At 40.1% G+C, this 23,511-nt stretch overlaps 1 protein-coding gene across 3 annotated transcripts in view; it reads right to left on the bottom strand.

Moving 5' to 3' along the window:
- Hdac8 (histone deacetylase 8) overlaps window positions 1–23,511 on the bottom strand; it is a 201,334-nt gene that overhangs the window by 107,954 nt on the left and 69,869 nt on the right. For all 3 annotated transcript variants that reach the window (XM_034486387.2, XM_034486386.2, XM_076918842.1), the window contains exon 8: window positions 2,354–2,526. In XM_034486387.2, the coding sequence (XP_034342278.1) occupies window positions 2,354–2,526 (173 nt within the window). The remainder of the gene's footprint in view (window positions 1–2,353; window positions 2,527–23,511) is intronic.

Raw genomic sequence — 23,511 nt, forward strand, 5'->3', positions numbered from 1 at the left:
CAAAACGCAAGCCTGGTGGCAGAGATCAAAGAGAGTGAGCCGAGGAAGGGACTGATGATTGACACCATGACCCATCTCGTCAGGTCCTGTCACAGTCACCCAGCAGCCATATTACACTGGTTAATAATCAGCATATTTTTGTGCTGAATGGATGTGCTTTGCCATGCAAGTATTAGAACACTGGCCTTTAGCTAAATTCCAAGAGTATAAGGGTAAAATGGAATACTTTCCTACCCTTGGAGCAGACCAAAGGAAATAAAATCAGCTCTATTTTAGGTAGGGTGACCATATACATTATCCTCCAAAATGATACAATTTTAAGAGCAATAGATGATACCACTCATTGTTACACTGGGCTAACATATATAAACTGGGACATACCGTTACCCTTTTCTTAAGCGTTCCTTCTATTTGAAAGGTCAGGGAGGCTAGGGTTTCTTGTGTGTGTGTCTTTCAGGCCTCAGTGGGAAGCTTAAGAATGTAGCTATCTCTACTAATTGTCTATGTGTTAATAAGAGCAGAGGATATCAGTTATCCACTTTGGATATTACTTTAAACATCCCTAGCATGAGAAATTTGTCTGTGAGACAGACTTATTTGGCACAGTTATGTACTTTAAAAAAAGAATCACTATAGGTTTTGATTAAGGAGTATGTTATCTCTTTTATATACATAATATTGTTTGACTCGAAAAAAATTGCATGTATTTTCAGGCATTTTCAGGAATGCACGTATTGCATAAGAAAGAAGTTATACACACATATTCAAGGGCCAAGCTTGAGGTTAAAAAAGCAAAAGGGCTTGAGTTCATGCTAATAGTCTCTTTAAGAGAAGGCCTCAGACAGAAGTTAAATTCTCACAGATGTCTGTTGTAGAAAGGTCTTCCTCTAGCTGGACCTGTATCACAATCATCATCCTTACTGCTGTTAAGGAAAGTAATATGCAATACAATGGTTATCAATTTCATCTTTTTTTATGGAGATGAAATTAATAAATTTTATGCTGGCTTTTCATAAGAGAGTGTCTCTTGTAAACAGTTTTAATTTGATCCCTCTGGGGTTTGAGGATGTCAGAGGACTAGGCTGATGTATTTGTGCTGTATGCTCACTTGTTTACATAACACCCTTCCCAGAATTTACCTGGACTTGGGTTTTATAAGAGGGTGATAAGAACAAATCATTAGCTTGTTTATCATATATGCATTTAAATTTTTTTACAAAAATTTTATTTGTATAAGTATTCTGCCTCCATGTATCTATGTATACTACATATATGCCAGGTGCTCACAGAGGCCAGAAGAGGGCATTTGATGCCCTGTATGTAACTGGAGCTACAGACAGTTATGAGCTGCCAAGTGGGGGCTGGGCACTGAACCTGGGTCCTTTGCCAAGAGAGGCATGGGCATAACCACTGAGCAATCTCTCTAGCCTCCATATATGCACTTTTGTTCATTTTTGAGACAGGGTCTTGTGTAGCCTATGCTAGCCCTCCTGATCCTCTTGATTTTATTTCCCATGTGCTGGGATTATAGGCATGTGCCACCATCATGTCTGGTGACATATGTTTGCATTTTCATCTCAACTCACTTGACCATATTTTAACACACCAATTTACTGATACAGTGAAATAAAGACTGGCTGGTAGGGAAACAGAAGATCCTAAGCAAGGCACCTATAAAGGTGGCTGAGGTTCGGTAAGGTTCCAAACATATAAATGCTTCTTCCAAATAGACCTAGCATTCTGTTAGTTAAATAATGTGAATATCAGTATGAGGGAAGCAAGAATGCACAAGAGACTATATATCTCTCAAGTTTGCATCATCATAACAAAATCATGCTTTTGGGGTAAATGAGTAATTCTTGAATTTAGCTTACCTATTTAATTAATTCATGTATTTACTATTCCTATATGAGTAGAGATAGAATTTCATTGCTATGGTTCTAAAACATGATGGTAAGAACTGAATTGATTATTCTGACAGAAGAGGCCCACAGTCTTTTGGGGCTGGCATCCTCTATTATAACCTGAGAAAATTTCTTCTTTTTTATTCAGTGCTCAGCTTTGAATTCAGGGTCTTGTATATGCTAAGCAAATGCTTTACTTTGAACCTTTATTTCAGAGTTGAAATAAACTTCAGGTTGCCTAGGTATCAAAACACATGTCAAGCCAACTAGGGATGAGCCAAAGTGCTTGTCTATGCTGAACTGGGGAGGTGAGCTATTTCATAGACTTAGGCTTCTGGGCCAGAGGCAGGTTAATACTAGCCAATCCAGGAAATTCAAATTATTTTCTATGTCAAGAAAGTATGGAGGAGGATTGACAAGTTCTCTTGGTGACTTTCCGCTGTACTCACCTCCTCCTAAAATCAGAGTTGCCAACTGCCACTGAAGGACATACTTCAGACACTTGCCGATCCCTACTGGAGTCATGTTAAAGGAGCACATTGGATCTCCAGCGATGGTATCTGCTCCCAGCTGTAAAACCACTGCCTTCGGATTGAAGGCCTGGTACACCTCCTTTAGTACACTGAAGGAAAGAGAAGGGGCATGAATCATCAGAAAAAGATCAGCTTTAGTTACAGGTTTGCAGTAGTAGTAGTAGGGTGTGTTGGAGGGATAGTTGATTTATCCAGTAATTGAAATGTAACCTGTCCATCACATCAAACTGTCCACCTTACATGGTGGACCAGGCTTGTGTGTGCATTATACTTTAATAAACCTGACTTATGGTAACAATTCCCCTACTTTCACCATCACCAGTGAACCAATTTCTCCGTTTCACAACTTAGACATCACTGAAAAATTCATATCTGTTTAACTTTCATAGCCATGGGGCATAGTATACACATTTATTCCATCTTAGAATCAAGAGAAATAAAACATAAACACTGACTAGTTATGAAGGTTTTCTGATAATTTAGATAGCAATCACACTTAGAGTGGGGGCAAGAGGCGAAAGCCCTGAAAGCTGAGATGGTATCAGCTTCCTTTTCTTTATGCAGAGGACTTGAGGGTTCTGAAATAGTCCTCCTCAGTGCATATGTAAACACGGTATTATAAGGAGAACAGTATCAACTGATCAAAAATTACAATTCGAAAGTACCCCCAAAGAACAAGTTGCAGTGGGTAATAGTGTAATTTTGAGTAGAATCAATGCTATCATATCAGCCAAACAACTATTTGCAGAGGGCATGAAGCCTTACAGATGAAAAGGGAAATGTCAATGTGACAGGTAACCTTAGTCAGGCTTCCAATATTGTCATTAATTGAACACTGACAATGTCCAGAATGCATTCCTAGGAATTAGAAGGTCCTTGCTCTCAAGGGGCTTACAATCTACTTTCCAGACAAAACATATCCCAGTCCTCAAGGGCCAGAGTAACTCTTACAGAGACATATAAACAAATGCAAATTAACAGACTTCAGAGTTGAGAAAATACAGAGTCAAAAAGTGATCAAAAATGTTGAAGTTAATGACCCTCTCATAATCAACATGTCAAATTACACCAGTGCAGAAAAACAGAAAAATCCCAGATCCTTCTGAGATGGCAAAAGGAATTCAGGGATATAAAACACTGCCCTCCCCAATTCATATGTAACCAGGCTATGAAATGATGGTCACAGAGGCATTCTTTGACTTAAAGAACTATTTTGTTTTGATTTCTCACCACACAGATGAATGCTGAGTGATTATAGAGATTATAAGAATATTACAAAATTGATGACATATGATCCTCAATGCAAGGATTCTTAGGTCTACTCTCTCTTTCATGTGCTTATCTCATGGGTGCAGAAGAAAGATAAGCCACCTGAACAGTTTAGGCGACATTTATTGAGCATCTACACAAACAGAGCACCCTATTAACTGCTGCTGGGAGACACAGACGAAGGCGTGATGTCTATTTTAAAAAGCTTTGTCGCAGGAGGGGGAGAGAGACTACTATTCTTTCCACTCCGTTCTTTCATTTAGCACACACTTACTGAGCACCCACTATGTGTTCAGAATGGAATTGGATCAGATGCTCCAGGAATCAAGAGGAATCTGGCATGGTCTGTGTTATCACATAGCTCAGAATAGAGGGAAATGCACAAACTGTGACAATAAATAACTAAACCACAATGATAAATGAAGTATCAAATATGGCACAAGGGAGAGAGAAGTGAGCTGGTCCAGGTGAGGTTAGAAATGGTCCTACAGAGACTATGGAGGCTCTTTAGGTCCTGAAAGATGAGAAGCACCATGTAAGAGCCAATTCTCAAGATGGCTAGAAGCAGTGATAATAATTCCTGGTAAAGATGTGGAGACTGGATCACACATATCTCATTAGTGGGAATGTAAAATGGTATAGCCACTCTGGAAAATAATTTAGCAGTTCCTGTCAAAACTAAAAATAGACTTGCCATGTGAGCTAGCAATTGTGCTCTTGGGCAATTTATTTCAGAGAGTTAAGGCTTATTTCATGTAGAAACTTGTACATGAATGTGTGTAGCATCTTTACATATAATAGCTTCAACTGGAAAAATCCAAATGTACTTTAATAGGTAAATGGTTAAAAAAAAATCTAGCAGGCACAGCAGTGGAATACTGTACATCAATATGAAGGAACAAACCATTATTATACACAAAGAATTTGAGTGCATTACAAGGAAAGTATGCTGAGTATCTAAGGCCAATATCAAAAGAATAATACTGTGTGATTCTATTCATATAACATTGTAAAATCATAACTACAGCAGGAAGACATTAATTAGCCATTGCTAGCAGTTATAGATGACTCTGACAGTTATAGGGGTACCATGACACAGCCATGTGATGGTAAAGTTCTGTAGTTTGATTGTAGTTGTCATGTGAGGCTACAGATATGGTACAATTACATAGACACACCACACACATAAGTGAATGTATACATAACTAGTAGAATCTGAATGAAGAATACAGGACTTCCCTTTGCAATCTCCTGTGAACATGTGATTATTTTGAAATAAAAGTTTTGTTAAAGCCACTGAGATAGCACAATGGGTAAAGATATTTGTAGCCAAGCCTGATGACCTGAGTTTCATCGCCAGGACTCACACAGTAGAAGGAAAGAACTAACTCTGTTACACATGTGCCTCACCTAGCAAAATAAATACATTCAATAAAAATTTAAAGAGTTATTTTAAAAGCATAGACAGTAGCAGGCATAAGACCTGAATTTGATCCCTAGAAATGTTCAAACAGAACAAAACAAAAAGCAGAGCAGAAAAATAGATAGTTGAAAGTTTGTGCAGTAAAGTTAGGGGAGTTGAAGCAGAGGAGGTTCGGAGAAGGAAGTGCATGTGACATGCAAGCCAGAAACAGCAAGCGGACATGTATAAAGACAGAAATCAATGAGTTTGGGTTTGTATGTAAAGTGTGTGAAATATCTTAAACATTATATGTGTGCATGTACATGTTCAATGTGTTTGCTGTTTGTGTTGGGGACACAATTAAATTCTCATCTTAAGAGATAAGTGAACTCTCCTGTAGAATATACTGAAGGCTGATCAGGGATAACCATCTACAGGCCACTGACACAAGAAAGACAGGGACTTGAGAGGAACTCCCATGACAAAATTAATAGAGCAACATGAAGGGATACCCAAGAAAAGAAGATACCTATAATGTTCATGACTGGTAATTAGGAGAGAGGAAGGAAAGGAAGGGAGGTGTTTCTGGAACAGTTGTCTTCATTAGAGCTGTAGGGAAAATGAGTCTTCAGGGAGTTCTGGTGAAACAGGCTCTGGATGGGTAGAAAAAACAGGAATCAGAAGCTTTGAAAAAGGTAAGGCATTTTGTACACTGAATAAACCTCCATTTACAGAAAGCTGGTGGACATGGAAAAGTACTCAGGTTTTCATTTGTTTTCACAGTCAAATGGGAGCCCCTGGAGATCTGATCTAGCTCTGATTGTTGATGTTACATGTAAGGACAAAAATCATAAAGCCTGGAAGCAGAGAGGATAGCATAGGGGATGTTGAAGCTCTCTAGGCACAAGGACAGCATGAGAATGAAGCAGGGCCAGGGAATCTGGAAAGCCTTGGGAGGGGTGGGCAGCTTGTTAGAGGTTGGTGACTACGAATGGGTGGTATGTGGAGAAATGCCCATTTCCAAGTTCATGCCCCCTCTTCCTCTCCTTGTCTGTTCATTATAATTTGCTTTTTTTTTTTTTTTTTTTGAGATACGGTCTCATCATGTAGCCCTGGCTAGTTTAGAGCTCATGGAAACCTCCTGCTTTAACTTCCTGAGTGTTGGAAGTATATACTTGTGCCATTGGGCCTGGCTTCCTATCTCCGCTTTGAAGTCAACATCATTTGCTTATATTAAACAAATATGATTAAAATTCTTGTCTTTAGACCTATAAAATATTCTTCTACCTCCACTGAGGATTTTAGCTTTACCTTCTGGTTCAATATTTTTTCTTCTGTCTTTTTTGTTGTTATTTTCTGTGGCTCAGTATTCGTTTACTCACTTAAAGCCAGAGTCAAGCACCTATTATTCCCTATACTGGGAATGATAACACATTCTTATAATACTAGTCTGTAGGAAAATCCAAGAGGATTGCCTAATGTTTCAGACCAGCCTGGGTTATTAGTGAATTAGCAGATTAGCCACAACTTTGAGACACTGTCTCAAAAAGCGGTGAGGGGAGAATCCAGAGGCAAAGACCTGATAGTGTTGATGGTTCAGTAAGGGGTAGAAGATAGGAAAGCACAAAATAGTATTAAGTCCATCCATCCATCTACCCACTTACTCACCCACCTACCCACCAATAAACATTAATTGAATGCCTACTGTATGCAAGGTAAAAGGTTGGCAATGGGTTTACAGAATTAAATGAAAACCAAACAAAAACGAACAACAAAAACCCACATCACTTTTATCCAAGGACTAATTCTCCAACATTACTGTCTTTCTGGTTTCAACAACAGTGTCTGCCTGCACTCCACATTAGTTACTCCTAAGCATGGCTTGATAAGCAAACACTTGGAGCCACTTCACATTTAAGATCCTGAACTCTGAACTTCTTTGTCTGCTACAGTTTTCTGTCTTCCCATGCCCTTGTTGTACTTGCTTTTTACTGGTGTTAAAACTCTGACTACTTGATCACTTCCTGGTTCTTTTTTGTTTTGATTTGTTTTTTGTTTTTGTTTTTGTTTTTCGAGACAGGGTTTCTCCGTGTAGCCCTGGCTGTCCTGGAACTCACTCTGTAGAGGAGGCTGGCCTCGAACTCAGAAATCCACTTGCCTCTGCCTCCCAAGTGCTGGGATTAAAGGTGTGTGCCACCACTGCCTGGCTGATCACTTCCCGTTTTAAAACCACCAACCCACCTGTTTTCTTTCTGAGACTATGGTTAGTGATTCTAGAAACTCGGGCAAGCATCCTTAACAAATGGTTAGTTTTGACTTGGCATCATAAGGCCTTTGGTTAAGCCACGCTACCTACATTTTCTGCTCTCTTCTCCTGTAGTAAGCTGATAATTCAAAAGTATTGTTTTCACTACAATTCATATTTACAATTCCAGAACATCAAATCCATAAACATTTATAAGTTGATAAAGACCACTCTGTTTCTGGAATTTGGCAAGCCTTTATTTAACTTCCGATTGAAAAAATAATAATTGCATTTCATATATTATCTGTTCCAATAAAATTCTCAGCACTCAGGGGGCTGAGGCAGGATAAGTGAGTGTGAGGGCAGTCTAGGCTACGTGGCAAGAGCCTGCCTCAACAGCCAAACAAAACGGGATGAAAGGACATTCAGGACATATTTCTAAAAACTCAAACACAAGATGGGTGTGGTAGTATACATTTGGAATCCTAGCACTTGGGAGGCAGAGGCAGGGTGAGGTCCAGCCTGGGCACTGCTGGTCATGAGGCTGAGATGAATCTTTTAAGCTCAATCCTTGTCTGCCGCATAACTGAGGTAAGGAATTGGTTGAGGTTCTGTGTAATGAGTATATTCCTTGTTTCTACCAGGAAATGCCCTCCATTGGATTCCTTCTTCACGCTATCTTCTCTGGGGATCTGAATTCTCTTTCCTGTTGCTTTAAGGGCTATGGACCACTCATGAGAGATCTTTCATCTCCCATCTCTGCCCCTCAAAGGATTTACTTTTTTGGAGTGACAAATGGCCCATGTGCCTTCCTCCTTGCCAATGTTGCCAAAGTTTTTTCCATGTTAGGGTCCTATACTTCTTGCAGGGAAGAGAATTGACTGAGCCTGAGCCACCTATCCATGTCTTTTTTTCTCTGTTAGCCTTTGAAACCTCAAAGCAACTGGCAGCTGTTTCTACTCAAAGGTCTCCAGCTGGTCAACAGCATGTACTGCTTCAGTAACAGGTTTTTTTTCAAAGTATATTTAAAACAGGGGCTAAGGAAACAGTTTAATCAGTCAGGTGCTTGCAGCACAAGGACGAGGACCTGACTTAGATCCCCAGAACTAATGAAAAAGCAGGGTGTGGGGGGCATGTTCTTGGAATCCAGGGCTGGGGAAGCAGAGACAGGAGGATCCCTGGAACTTGCTGGCCAGCTAGCCTAGCTTAATTAGAAAGCTACAGGTTCATTGAGAACCTGCAGTAAAAACACAAGGGCTCATGAGACACCAGAGGGTGACCGATAGCCTACATGCCCACACGCACGCGCGCGCGCGTGCACACACACACGCACACACACACAATTTGTGTACATATAACATTCATACAAAGAATATTTAAGACAATTGATATTTACATATCATACAACTCTTCCATCTAAAGTGCCCGATTCTGTTTTTTTTTTTTTTCTTAATGTAGTCACAGAATTATGTAGTCATTAACTACAAAGGATTTTAGAACTTTCTCATCATGCCCGGATGAAGCATTGTGACCACAAACAGTTACCACTCATTCTACCATGCTCTAAAACACAAACTCTTGAAAGCATTGATCTACTTTCTATTTTTATAGATTTATCTAATTTGTCCTTATATAATAAGTTGAGGTGTTCTTTGGTGTCTGTATTCTTTCACTTCACATAAGTTTTCAAGGTTCATCTGTGTTATCAAATGAACTAGCATTATATTCTTCTCTTTTGTGGAGTATTATTGATTGAGGGTCTTGTGTAGCTTAGGTTGAACTAGAACTTACTATGTAGCCAAGGATGGCCTCAAACACCTCCTGGCCCTACCTTTACCTCCCAAATGTTGAGATTACAGGCATTCAAAATCACATTCCTACCAACAAAGATTTCATCGTGTGCTTGTCTATTCATCAACTGATAGATATTTGGATAGTTTCTACTCTCTGGTTAATATGAATAATGCTACTGTGGGGCATACATGCACAAGTTTTTGTGTGAACACATTTTTAATTCTCTTGGATGTGTGTGTGTCCAAGATACACAGGCTACATGGTAACTGTATGTTTAAGCATCTGAGACAGACCAGGCTTTTTTCCATAGTGGCTGCAGTACTATACATGTTCTGGATTACTATCACTTTGTAGGTAAGTTTGAATATTAGAAAGTTTGAGTTGCCCAAGTTTTGTCCTTTCTTTTCAAGACTGTCTGGGCTATTCCTAGTTGGATTTGCATGTAAATTTTGGGACCAGCCTTTCAGTTTGTGCAGAGGAGTTTGTGATTTATAGGTCCATTGGACTATGCTGAACCTGCCATCTTATTTCTTGAAATTCCTTATTAATGATGACTACACCTTCAGCCCCTCATGTGCAAACTGATAAAAAGCCTCTGAGTCCTTCTCTGTATTCCTCTCCTGTTAGTCATCATTAACATCTCTCTCCCTCTCATCACACGCTTGAATCCAGCCTCAGGAGCCACAGTGGATCCACCAATAGCTTCCAAACTACTTGCCCTGCCTCAGCTCTCTTTCCTGTCTAATCCTTCACACAAACTACTAATAAGCTAATTTTCCTTAGGAAAAGTTTTGATCAAGTCACTTGCCCTATCCACAAATTCTTCAGTGTTCCTCTACTTTAGGTTATGATTCAACGTCCTTCCTGGCCTACCACTAGCTTACTTTTAAAATCCTATTACTCAATAACTCCTTGACCTATGATGTGTTACACCCCACAGGCAAACTGCTTACCTCACTCAATGAGTGTCTTCATATAAGTAGGCCTTTTGTCACATGTCACCATGTGGCTAAACACCACCCTTCCCCATGTCTAGGTTATGTCATAGTCATTCTTTAAATTCAATCTCCTCCATAAATGGAGAACATACTAGGAGCTAACATTTTTGCGGACTTTACCCAGGATACAGTACTGTTCTACAAATTTTATATGTATTAACACATTTTAGCCCTCATAAAAATATAAGGCAGATGTTTAATGAAATTTATTTGCTAGATGAGAAAACTACAGCACAGAGTTCAGAAGACTACAGAGTATCACACATTTATTAAGTGGCAGAACTGCTGCCTGTCACCAGAGTTGGACCTCTAAACTATGACAATTTACCTGCTTCTATGACTTTCTGAACTATATGGTCTGGCAGGTCAAGCACCAGCTATGTCACCTACGTTGTTACTTGCAAGCAGGGCTACGACAGAGTATTATTTTTAAGCACTAATTTTCTCAAGCAAACTCTGATTTTATCATTCCCTCATTTTTAAGAATCTTTACTGGTTTGCCTAGTGCTGACAGAATATGCTACAAATTTTTATAACTAAGAGTTCGAGCTCTGCCATGCTGCAGTCCCCACCCACTTTTCCAGTCTTTGGAACTTCTGCCTCTCACCCACGTCACAGTCCAGCCAAACAGAACCACTGCTCTTCTCCATGCTCAGCACCTTCTTCCAACCCTGGTCTACACAAGATCCTTCCTGGCAATTTCTGTATATTCAAACTTGACCCAGATTTTATACATATGCATAGACTTTTGCACACTTTTAAAAGATGTAGTAATTAGGTACCCTTTAGAAGCCAGATCAAATGTTACCTCCTTAATTAAGCCTTTTGCTGAAGTATTTATCTCCCGTGAATGCCCATAGTATCCTAAATTTTATGGTTCTTGCAACTTCCCATGTTTTGTTTCATTCAAATGTGTGTGAATATGAAAATCAATCTCTATCTAACATTTTAAAATTTTTCCTAACTTCCTTGAACGTAGAATCAATACTTTAGACATAGACATTCAATAAATAGTCATTAAATGAGTAAGTGAATGAAATGCCACCCCAGATTGCTTTTGGGAAACCTTCCCTAACGGCTTTAACACTGCTACTCCCTACCCCGTAAATCATTAATTTTAGGTTTTTATGAAAGTATAAAATCTCTTCCCCAGAAGGGAGGGGGAAGACAGGCATCTCATTACACTACATTAGTAACTTCCTTATAAACACACAAGGCATTCATTTGAAATGCAGTTTTCTTGATGAGAAACCTGATCCCCCCCAGTCTTCAGTCTGGTTTTCAGAAGGGGCTATGCAAATGAGGAGAAGCAGGCACAGAAACTTCAGCAGGTCTTGATTTGGGGGAGGATTTTAGAGCCCAAGGAGAAGAAAAACTAGGGGTGATAACAGGTAAGATACTTTGAGGCAAAAGAAAAGCCCCCAAACCTCTGAGGCTTCACACACAGCTTCTGCTCTGCACCCTTAACATTATTCCCTGGCGCCATTTTCCCTCCAGCACTGGGTGGGGAAATGGTGGTGATGGTGTTGGGGGAGTGGAGAACATGTTTATTATTGGTTTCCTAGGGAATTATGGACCTAAAGTTCTCACCTCCGGGCAATGGGATGCAGTGTTACAGTCATGATCAGGGCTGCTGACAGGGCAATGGTAACCCTAACTTGTCTGCCTAGCCAGGCCTGTGAGAGAGACAGGCTGCCTGCAGGTCCCATTGCCTGACTTTTGCTTATATCTCAGCTCTGCTAGGCAAGTATCTCCCATGTTTTCTAACAGGCACTAGCAACATTCTAGAGCAGTGTTTCTCAACCTGGGGGTCATGACCCCTTTGGGAGTCAAGGGACCCTTTCACGGGGGCTGCAAAGGAGATACCCTGCATATCAGATAAAAGTAGTTTATAACAGTGGCAAAATTACATTTATAAAGCAGCAATGAAAATACTGTTATTGTTGGAGGTCACCACAACATGAGGAACTAACCATATTAAGGGGTCACAGCATTAGGATGGCTGAGAACCACTGTTCTAGACACTCCCTCAGTAGATATAAAAAAGAGAAACTTAGAAGTTGACAAACCTTTTAGCCAGCCACAGAGGGAGAGTATCACTAATGCTTTGAGCCCCCACAGTCAGCCTGAGGAAAGTTCTTGCCTGCAGCAAAGCTCCATCTAAGATAGAAACACTAAAGTCACTGCATTTGGTGGGATTCAGAAAAAGGCTGGATAAGGGACCCAAAGAATCATGCATCAGTCCCAAATGGGAGGCTGATCAACTCTTCTTCTGTATGTGTTTTCTATGCTTTTTCAATCCTATCTCAACTCAGGTACTGCTGACTCATTCTGTAAAGACTCAAGCTGTCAGGGGACTCAGCATATGGCAAATGCCTCAGTGATTTCAGATCTATTACAAATAGTTGTGGGAGGCAGGAATTGGAGTGGGGCTCCCTGCAGTGAGGATGATGTGTCATTTCTTTGGGGGGCCATGGGTGCCTCTTGGACACATCCAGAAGGCATTTAATTTCCGATGTTGTTTTTTTCCTCTGCTTTTAGCATCAGACAAGCTGTACTGGTTCCCCAGACATCTAAAACACCCAAACCTATAAAATAAAAACCATATCTTAAACTCCCCAAGTCCATCAACCAACCCACAACCTGACATCCCTTTTTTTCTTTTAATTTTTATGACGTAGTTTTGTAGCACTTTAAAGGGATTTTTTTCTCTCCTTGCTGAGCCTATTACATAAAAGCACAGATTCTAATTGGCATCTCTTTCTATTCTGGCCTTGTAGTATAAGTAATTCTACTCATTAATTATATTTCACCTTGGCAACAGGAAGGGATGTACACTATTTTTAGTGTATTATTACTTATCTCTTGCTGTACCTCTTGGAAGTAAACTATCCTCATTCACTCATACAAGAGTGAGTGAGTCATACAGAATTAAAGGACCATGCCAGTGGCCCCGAGTGACTCGTCAGAGCTAGAATTAGTATACAAATTTCCAACTCGAATCCAATGGTGTCATCACTGAGTCCCATGGCTCTAAGGCTTTTTTCATTCTGAAAGGCCAGACCCCCCAGCAAGCAGGGTAGATATTATCTGAGCAGGTGGTGGGCTGGGCAGAGAGGCAGGTCTGGAAGACGATGGAAAGGATATGAATCCTAAAGCTTGCTTGCTGTGCTAATAGCTCTTTGTGTGTTCTGAGATAGGACATTTCACTGCTCTGTAACCACCAGGAGTGCCCACGGCGCAAATTACATTCGGCTTTGTGTCATATTGTTTGAGCATACGTCTCCTCAGCCCTGCTTTGCAAACTCCCAGTACCTAGTTCAGGGAGAACACTGGCACAGGGTTGGAAGAGCCTGGATCCAGTGTGTGCACGGTGACCTGTGCAGATTACTTTGCTTTTGAGCCTTGTTTTCCTTCTCTATAAAGCAAGAATAATATTCTCCCTTTCATAGGTTATTGTGGCAATTAAATGATACAACATTTGTGAATGTCTTCTCCCAGCACTAGGTACATAGTAAGTACTGCATAATGCTGGATGAATAAATGAATGGCCTTAAGTCAGGCCCTTTGAGTGCTATGTTAATTCTTAAAGCCCGCTAGGATTCTGTCGAGTTCAGCACAGCACACCATAGCAGTGACTTCCTGAGTAATACTCTAATGGTCCCCAAAGGCAGAGAGAAATTTCATAGTGTCACTGCCTGGTTATACCTGTTCTGGGAATACAGTAATTCATTTTCCAGTGCTGCCAATCTATTACCTTTCACCAAACACAAAATTCACTTTAAGAGGGGGCAGAAACACAAGTGCCTTTCTGTTATATAGAGGCTGGAAGAATATATTATTAAAATTGAAACCAACTTCTCTGATTTCTTAGGCAAAAAAAAAAAAAAAAAAAAAAATCAGATTGGAAGCCAAAGAGCTATTTGGCCTTTACAGACCCTGGCTAGTGATGCCCTTGGGGAAAGGGGAAAGCTGGAGCCATTCCAACCTGTAGTTGCACCATTGGTGCGTGGACTTTCCGCTCCTGCTGATGCTCTCCACACTTGTCTCTACTCTAGCTAAGCCTCGAAGAAGCCACAATTTACCCAGAGTACACCTTAGTTCATGTAGGGTAAAATATAAGCAGATACCTCTGCTTCTCACTTCCTAGTCATATTTCTTCCTGCCCTTAAAACCTCTTTTTCAATGCAATCACACTGCTTTGGCAAACTTACATGGACTATAATGACTTGTTAACAACAAACACACCCCTAACCCTTCCCTTGCCCTTTTTGACTCAGGAGGGCCTCACTAAGATTCAAAAGCAAAATCCTGCCATATAGTTAGCACCTGGTACAGCTCATCACAATATAATATCCTCTCCCAGATGATTGGAAATCAGTGCAATGCTGTCACACAATGAGGTGTGCAAGAAAGAGTTTGGGGATTGATTTCCATCATTAACTTGCTATTGCGTGGTTTTTGTGGGACTTAAAAAGAAATGCAGTTTTATTACTTTTAAGTACTGCACATAGAGTAACTCCAACTTATCATATTTTGGCAGTTATTTTTCTGGGGCAGGATGTATTTTAAACATGTCTACGTTGGAGTGTCTGGTGGATCATTTAGGATCAGTGTCCTGTTGTGTGATGAAATCCAGATGGGGAAACTGGGTCTCTGGCCATGGCTGCCAGATCTTCTCCATATGAAATCTCTCTAGTCTGTATGCAAATTCAAAACTCCATATCCTGGAAATCCCAAACCAATCAAATGGCGCTCAGCTTCTTAGTTACTGGACTAAACACAGGGAAGCGATTCATTCTTCCCTAAGGAAATAAGCATTTCTTACATACATCTATCTTGGCACAAAAAGGGCTGGCTAAGCAAATTAATAGTGTAAACAGGATTGCACTGGGGAATGTTTGTCCTACTTAGGAGAATAAACTTTTTATGCACTTTGTGCACATCCACTTACATACAAATAATTGATATGCTAATTACAAATGATTCTTAAAGCCCCTTCCCTGAGGTGCTGTTCTATGCTGTTAGTCTATTCTGAATTACTAGCATGTCCAATGCTTGAAAGTAATAAAAATGCATTTAAAATATTCCATGATTCAGACTGGCTTTCCTCTAATTAGGTTGAGTTACTGAGGCTTGCCTATATTTAAATAGGATAGATATTTTTCTGCTTCACCCCTCATACATTTAAGATGCCCCCATTCCCTCCCCATTTTCCCATCTCCTTGGGATTCTCCTGCATGGAGCTGTACATGCAAACCCCTTCACCTCCAGCTCCCACAGAACCACTCTCACAACGTCTCTAGGCAAACATGGCCCTTTCTTTCTGGCACTCCCCACTCCCCACCCCATTTCACTTGCTAACTTATCTGGTTAGTTGATAGGGCTTCTTTTAAAATAAAAAATATCAGCGGCTATGGCTCTTTCCTGACAGTACAACAGGCAAGAGTACATGCAGGCTAAGGTCCACCTAAACTCAGCGCCAGGCTTCTTCATCAGGTGGTGGATTCTAGCTTTAAGTGAACCTCTGTAGGGTTCAAGAAAACACAAGCCAGTTCACGCCTCAAAGCAGCTGCTAGGCGTAGGCTTATTCAAAGTCGTAACATTTCTGTACAGCCTAAACAGTTTTCCTAGGCTGGGCTGGAGGGACAGGGCATCAGCTAAAGACAAAGGGGAGGGGGAGAATTACAATGGAGGTAGGAGGCACAGTGGAGAGAGCAGCAGAACAGGAGCAGTGTGAATTTTGATGTTAGAACATTCCATTGAACCCAGACCTAGTCATGTTTGGGCTCCTTTTCACAGAAGTCCTGCATTAGAGGGTATGATTATCAATATTTCCATTTAGGACAAGGTCTTCCTGCCTCTGGATAGTTTCAGAATATGTTCTAGCATCAGAACTTATTAAATTGTTGCCAAAGAATTGGGTCACTTTCTCCATTGGCAGGAATCAGTCATCATTGAGAACAGAGAAAATGTGCCCCAGAGTGGCACAGTGACCCTCCACAGAATCCCAGAACTTACATGTCCTTAACTTACATTGGAAAAAAGTCACCTGTGAAGACTTCTTCACAGGGTTGGGCAGACTACTTGATGAAGTCTGGAGGAGAGGAGACAGAAATGAAAATGGCATGGCCCCTCTAACCACACGCATTTCAGGCCCTAAGGACTAGGTGCGAGAAATGATCAGCTCTCACTACAGCCTCACACGAGTCTTCCAGACATGCATGGTTAGCTTACTGGCTCAGGACAACACAGATAATGAGGCACAGGATCCCTCCCTCCAAATTATCCTACATTGTGAAGCTCTTAAAGCCTTTTGAATGTAATATTTTAAAAGACACATCAAACCGGGAAGAATAAATGAACAGCCCACTCTGGCCTCACTTCCACCTGTGGCTAACATTATCAGTGAATCTAATTAGTGTCTGACTCATCTATTTTCCAGAAACAATAGGCAATTTTACATCTGCTACACTACAGAAAGGCAGGATAGAAGTTTATCAGATGGAACAAAAGCATGTAATAAAAATACCTTAGTTACAGAGGGCCAAGTTCCAGATGCAAGGCTTACAGAATGAATTGGCAGCTTTTGTTACCTTTATTACTGGACCAAAGTGACTAGTGATTATCCAGGCAGTGTAGCTGTGACCCAAATGAAAAGAGAGGTAGGATAATTGTGTGATGAGTTTCTGCCAGTTTTCCGATTGTAATGAAAATGGAGATGAGGATGGAAGTAAGTCTATGTAATTATTTGTACTCAAATACAAATTCTCGAAGAGTCCATCCCTTTTCATCAAACTGAAGAGGATTTGAAAAATTTGTACTGCTTAAAATATTTAGGTATGAATATCTGTGTAATGTACTGCTGCTGCCACATCATGAAACCCAAAGGAGTAAATTATAATTGCTGAGCTCTCTTTCACTGACGCTCTACCTGTTCCTAAATTTCAATGAGATGGAGGGCCAAGTGCCAGATGCAAGTCCAAGTGGGAGGTAATTTCTAGTTGACCTGCCATTATAATAAAAGAAAAAAACCTATCGTCATTAAAATATCTCTTCTTTAAATATTAACATTAAAAGTCAACATTGAAAAGAGACACTCCCATTAAATGTCTCTCAGAGATATCTTTTGCTTCTCATTTTATTCAGTAGGTTACTGATTGACTCGTTTGGACTGTGGATGGAGCAGCTCTACCTATATGGGCATACAGCCTCCTGCCAGGACCAAGAGGTACCAGAAGTTTTGTCATTCAAAATGCATAGAAGTAAATAAGTTTTCATAAAACTAGTCTTAAAAAAGGTACATGTAAAGGATGGACTTCCCTAGGAAGAGCTCCATAAAATGACAGGTGACCCCATTCACCTTCTACAGCAGGAAGGGGAAGGAGAACTCACAGAGTTTCCATGTTCAAACCTTACTCAAGCACTCTATATCTAGGAAGTAAGTTCTGGGAACATTTATTCTTGTTTTCTGTCTATAATTATAATTAATATAATTCAAATTAAATCTTAAAGATTAAGAGATTATTTTCTGCCCAAATCTTGGCTGCACATTCACGCCCACAATAGCTTGTTTATTGGAGAGGTCATGTGATTGATTTGGATAAAGCTAAATGGTTTATTTTCTTAAAATTATATTTGCAATGTCCTACAATCAAGTTTTCCAAGAACTCTTAGGGATGGTACCTTTTCATTGTATGTAACAGTTAAATTTCACACTTCCATGAGATACTTTAGAGGAAACATAGTCAATGGCTAGGGGAAGACACAGGTTCAAAGTCTGGTTTCCATATTTGGTTAATGTCTCTGGGAGGCCTCCTCTTTTCTGAATTGAAGCAGAGGGAGGGGTGGATCTCGGGGAGAGAGGAAGTAGGGAGGACACTGGAGGAAGGGGAGACGGGAAAGTACAGTTGGGATGTAATATAAGAGAATTAAAAATACGTAAAAAAACAAAAAACTAAGTCTAGCTTCATCCCTTTCTGGACATCTTTTTATAGCATGTAGGCTGTGACAAGGGTGAAATGATGCAATACATACTTTGAGTAGATGCATGCTATTCCTGTCCCAGTTCAGTTTCTAGAAACCAAGCTGCAGCTTACAGGGTTCTGTTTATTTCTTGTCCCAGTACTTACTGTAGTGTCTGTTATATAGTAGATGATACATTTTTATAGAATGAATGAATAAAATAGTTTCTTCATATTTAAACATGCACACATACCCCAGAATAGAAATCCATGTCTGATGTTTAGCACAGCACCTGGGCACACAGGAAGCTTCTCCCCTCACCTTCCTCCTTCATGTTAACTAATGCTCAAAAACTATATTAAGTGAGGATCCACTTAGTTCTTTGGCAGGAAGGTCAGAGTGTCTTTGGAGAGGTAAATTTCGGTCTTAGACTCACAGGAACTAATGTTGCATTTAAAACACCAAGGACTTCTAGTTCCAAGGTGATGCTCAAGTCAGACAATAGTTCTTGTGCTATGAACACACACGTGAAAGACACTATAGTAAGAATCAGTGGTGTGATTTTTTTCCTGTTCTTTGTTGAATGTGAATAACGTTGAGTACAGATACACAAAACATTCCACCAAAGAATAAAAGTTTAGGGTTAAACATGGCATTCCTTTAACTACCCTGCTGTTACATGTTATATAGTAACACAAAGGAGGGGTATGAGTGGAGAAGCTACATGTGTGCCCAAGTGCTGTGCTAAAGAACAAGCACTCTCCAGGTTGGCTACCTGGTCTAGCCCAGCAACAAAACTACAAATGTTCCCAAAAAGCAAGTGATAAGCTCTCAAAAATTAATTTAAAGCTGGGCAATGGTGGAGCACACCTTTAATCCCAGCATTTGGGAGGCAGAAGTAGATGGATCCCTTTGAGTTTGAGGCTACCCTGGTCTGCAGAGCGAAGTTTTAACTCAAAAAGCAAACCAAAGCAACCAATATAATAACAAAATCACTAACCAACCAACCAACGAAACAAACAAATAAAAACCACATCGATTTCATTCCCCAACAATGCAAAAAATCTTTAAATTACAATAGAAAAGCATAACTGGAGAGAGGTAAAAACATTAAGCTGGGTGGAACTGGAAAGATGGTTCTTGCAGAGAACTGGAGCCAGGTTCACAGCACCCATGTCAGACACATCCCAACTACCTCTAACTCCAGCCACAAAGGATTCAATATCTTCTGGTTTCCATAGGCACCTGCAGTCAGATATACATACCCATACACATACATACACACAGTTAGAAATAAAAATAAATTTTAAAAGGAGATTATGAGTTTAAAAATCTCCTATGAAATTCATATGGCATTATGAGTCTTTAAGTGAATGAATTTTTCTTAATGTCAGTGGTCTTTGATTGAGACCAAAGATTTATTTCGGTTTTGAGCTACATAATATAAGCCACAGGACACAGGTAAATAATAGCCCAAGGACCAACTATGGGTAGATTTCTGTTTTACTGAATGCAAGCTCCAGTGTAACAGAAGCTTTCCTAAGTCCTCCTAATGGAGAATCTGTTCAACAGCATCTTCTTTAGGTAATATATTTATGCAGTGTCTGTGTTATCTCAAAGAGGTACAGTTCAATATTATTAATAAAACACTTTCACTTTGAGACAGGATCTCATGTATTTCTGGATGGCCTCAAACTCCCTATGTAGTGAAGAATAACTTGAGTCCCAGATCCCCCTATCCCTACCTCCCAAGTGCTAGGGTCACACCTATGTGTAGTGTGTGACCATACCTGTTTTATGTAGTGCTGAGGATGAAATCCTAGGCTTCATGTATGTATGCAGGCAAGCATTGACAACTGACCTGGATGCGCAATCCGAAAATTCTGATTTCTTTTTCAAACTGTTTTCCTATCACCTTCAGTACATGTACTCACATATATTATAAGCACCACATAATATGGTTTTCCTATTAGATCCAGTAAAGAATAATTGCTGGTTATTAGGGGTGTAAAATGATAGTTAGGATACAAACTAAGAAAGGCTAGCAGAACTCTGAATTTATTGGTGCATATATCAACATATGTTATGGCAGTTCCCACCAGGCAAGCAGCTGGCTCATCCTGCTATTACTATTTATCAAAACCTCCCTTGAACCAACAGCAGAGAAGCACTTGTTTCTGTCCTTCTCTTGTACAGTTCTTGACAGTGACTGCTCCCAAAGTCATCACCATACATAGCATTTTAGGCAACAGGCAAAACAATATTAAGACAGTTTTATATCATATTGACATATAGCTAGAGAGCAAGCATGTTAAATATAGGTAAAACAGTACCTCTATGTATGTATAGATGTATGGATACACACACACACACACACACACACACACACACACACATATATATATTTTCATGTATGCTTGGTAAGTGCCCTATCAGGAAGTCACAACTCCAGCTCTATTCATACTTTTAGAGGACAATGCTTAATATTTCATTCCTCCAAACTTTGCAAGTATGGTATGGGCATGGTGTTCTGGGTTGGGAGTGGTTTTGGTGAAACTCTTATCTTGATTTATATAAAGTCTCTATTCTGTAGCTATAAGGTTCCATTTGAGGGAAGTGACATGCTGACGATAATGATGCTACTATTCCTTTATATTGGTTGATAAGGGGCCAACTTATAATGCCAACTCTACTAGCTCCCACAGAACTTACAGGAAGCTTGTATAAAATGATGAACCTCTGTCTTTAATATCAAATGACCCAGGGATATCTAATATGAAATTGCTATTTCAAAAAAACCTCCAGCTCTTTTGATGGTATTAGAAAACATTCAAGTAACATTTCCATATCCAGTCTATTACAAGAAAAAATTTTAAATAAGGAGTTATTATGAAACTTTTAAGTCCCTACCTGACTAGCTGGCAAAGTAGGAAAGTTATAAGCAAGGAAAAGGCAATCTTTCTTTAAAAGAAGGGGAAGAAAGAAATGAAGGGAAATGAGAAAAAGAAGGGAAAAAAGAGAGCATTGAAAGAAGGCAGGGCAACAAGTGTCAATGAATCCCACAAAGAAAATCAGCTCAGGAACAAACTAGCAAGTGAGAGACAGCTCAGAAATGGAGCATCATCTTAGTGTGCCTGTGATTAGCTTCTTTCTATCTCTGTAGTGAGGAGTGAGCTGGAGAACCAGCGGGCTTCCAGAGCAGAACAGGTGAGGATGTCACAGCAGAAGGGATTCATGGTTTCCCCAAAAGATCAGCCACTCCTCTTTTGAGGTAGGCACTGTAACAATGGCCAAGTGTAAGGGCCTCTAGTTCCAAACCATGCTAGGTAGAAGTACCCTGAGGATAATTACTGAGGCTGAGAAGCATATTTACCAGGACTGCTAAGCTATGCAAAGCTATTTAGATGCCAAAGATTGGTTTGTCTTCTCTGTACTACTTTTCTCCTTGTGCTCTACTATCTGACCACCTGAGAGCCAGGGAGCTGGCATTCCAGCATTTGCCAAGTCTGCTCTCCATCAAATGAAATGCTTATTCCTAGAGGGCTTGGGGAGGAGACATTGTGCCAAAACCTCATTTGGGGGCTTGGTTTTCTTTATTATTATTATTATTATTATTATTATTATTATTATTATTATTATTATTATTATAGAAGGATGTTTCCTTCCTGTGACAGGAATGTCAGGTATAAGTCAACAATGGTGGGACAGATACTTGGCATGGGAAGCCTTCCTGGCACCCTTGGAGAGAGCGAGAGAGACACCTTGACATGGTGTTGTCAATAGACTTGACTTCTGAAGCAAAACTAAGGAAGCACCTATTGTGCTTCTTTATGAGAACCTGGGGCCTGTTATTGTAGGCGAGCAGTGTCTGCACTGCCCATGAGGCTCAACTGGTAATCCTTGGACCTATAAACTGATGAGCATCTAGTTCTTTAGTTGGCAAGCTAGAAGACTAATGAATGCTACCCTGACATACACAGTCTACCAGGATGCCTGTGGCAGAATGGATTGTGTGAAGAGAAATCATATGTAACCTTGGGGCTATATTTACTTTTAAAATGCTTCTAATCATATTTAATACCCAGGCTATTTTAAACATGAATTGCCATGACATTAACTTTTGAAAAATCATTTATAAGGAATTGGTGAACATAAAACAAAAAAGAAAATATAGGGAAAAGGAGACATTCTCATGACTTAAGGATAAATAGTGGCCTTCTTTCAGGAGAGTAGAAGCTGAGAAATCCTCAAGTCTGCACATAATATTCAGCTTTTGTCACAGGCAGTGAAATGCCAAGCTGATGGGGGATAAAAGAAAATTTCAGGAGGTCTTATGATTGGCAGATGATTCAATAGGGGCACATGTAAGGATATCCGCTTAGAGAAGGCCAGATATCCCAAACTATACTTGCAGGCTGGCAAATGGTGATCTTCCAATTAAGACCCAGGAAAGAGCTCTAAGAAACCCTGTGGTCAGTCCCCTGAAAGAACAACTTAGTGTCCTGCTATGGTAAAAGAAAAAAAAAAAGAGCCAACAAAATGTTGGGCACTGTCAAGGAGATTAAAAGACAAACAAAATAATTTTTCTTTTACAGAGAACCACAGGACATCTTCATTGGTAAGGTTACATAAGCAGTTCTGATCTGCACATCTCAAGGGCAGAACAAAGCCTAAGGGGAGCAAAGAAGGGCAATTAAACCATCAGTGGCAGACTCAAACATTTTTTTCCAGCCGGACAATACAGAGTTATTCTAGGGAATGGATGAAGATTATCAAGAGGCTAGTGCTTCTGAATGGTTGCAGGATGACTTGTCCCCGCCCCCAAGTCTCTTAAGCTAAGAGGTACCTTTGAAGTTTTTATTTCTCATACAGTTCTACTCTGTTTACACAACTGGGGGGCCAGAGTAGGCAGGCTCCTCTGGGAAGTCCCTGCTTTTTTTTTTTTTTTTTTTTAAAAGCAATTGGAAGAAATGTGAGCTGGGTCAGGGTAGGGATTAAAACGTTTCCATCCGCACTGCTTACCTTCGGTGAGCTTGACTAGTGGACTTGTACTCAGGCTTACTTTGTCCATTGCCACTGTCAGCTGGAAAATTATACCTGATCAATCTTAATTTTGATGAATATGTGCTTAGCCTCCTTCCATTCTGTAGGACTCTCAATCCCAATAGTCTACAAATCAAACCATGTCTGCCTGTATATGTGTAACTTGGTAACTGTATTCTTAACTTTAGGGTAAAGAGAAATTTGGGTTGGAGAAGAATGTAGTTTAGTGTATACAGGGCCCTGGATTATATCTCCAGCACAGGAAACGCATTCCATCCTTTCCAGCCCCCCTTCCTTACTGTTTCTCTGCTTTCTGACTACACTTTTAGTCATGTATATAGGTAGGACACAATAATGA

Source organism: Arvicanthis niloticus, chromosome X (genome assembly GCF_011762505.2).
Source record: "Arvicanthis niloticus isolate mArvNil1 chromosome X, mArvNil1.pat.X, whole genome shotgun sequence".
Classification (NCBI taxonomy): domain Eukaryota; kingdom Metazoa; phylum Chordata; class Mammalia; order Rodentia; family Muridae; genus Arvicanthis; species Arvicanthis niloticus.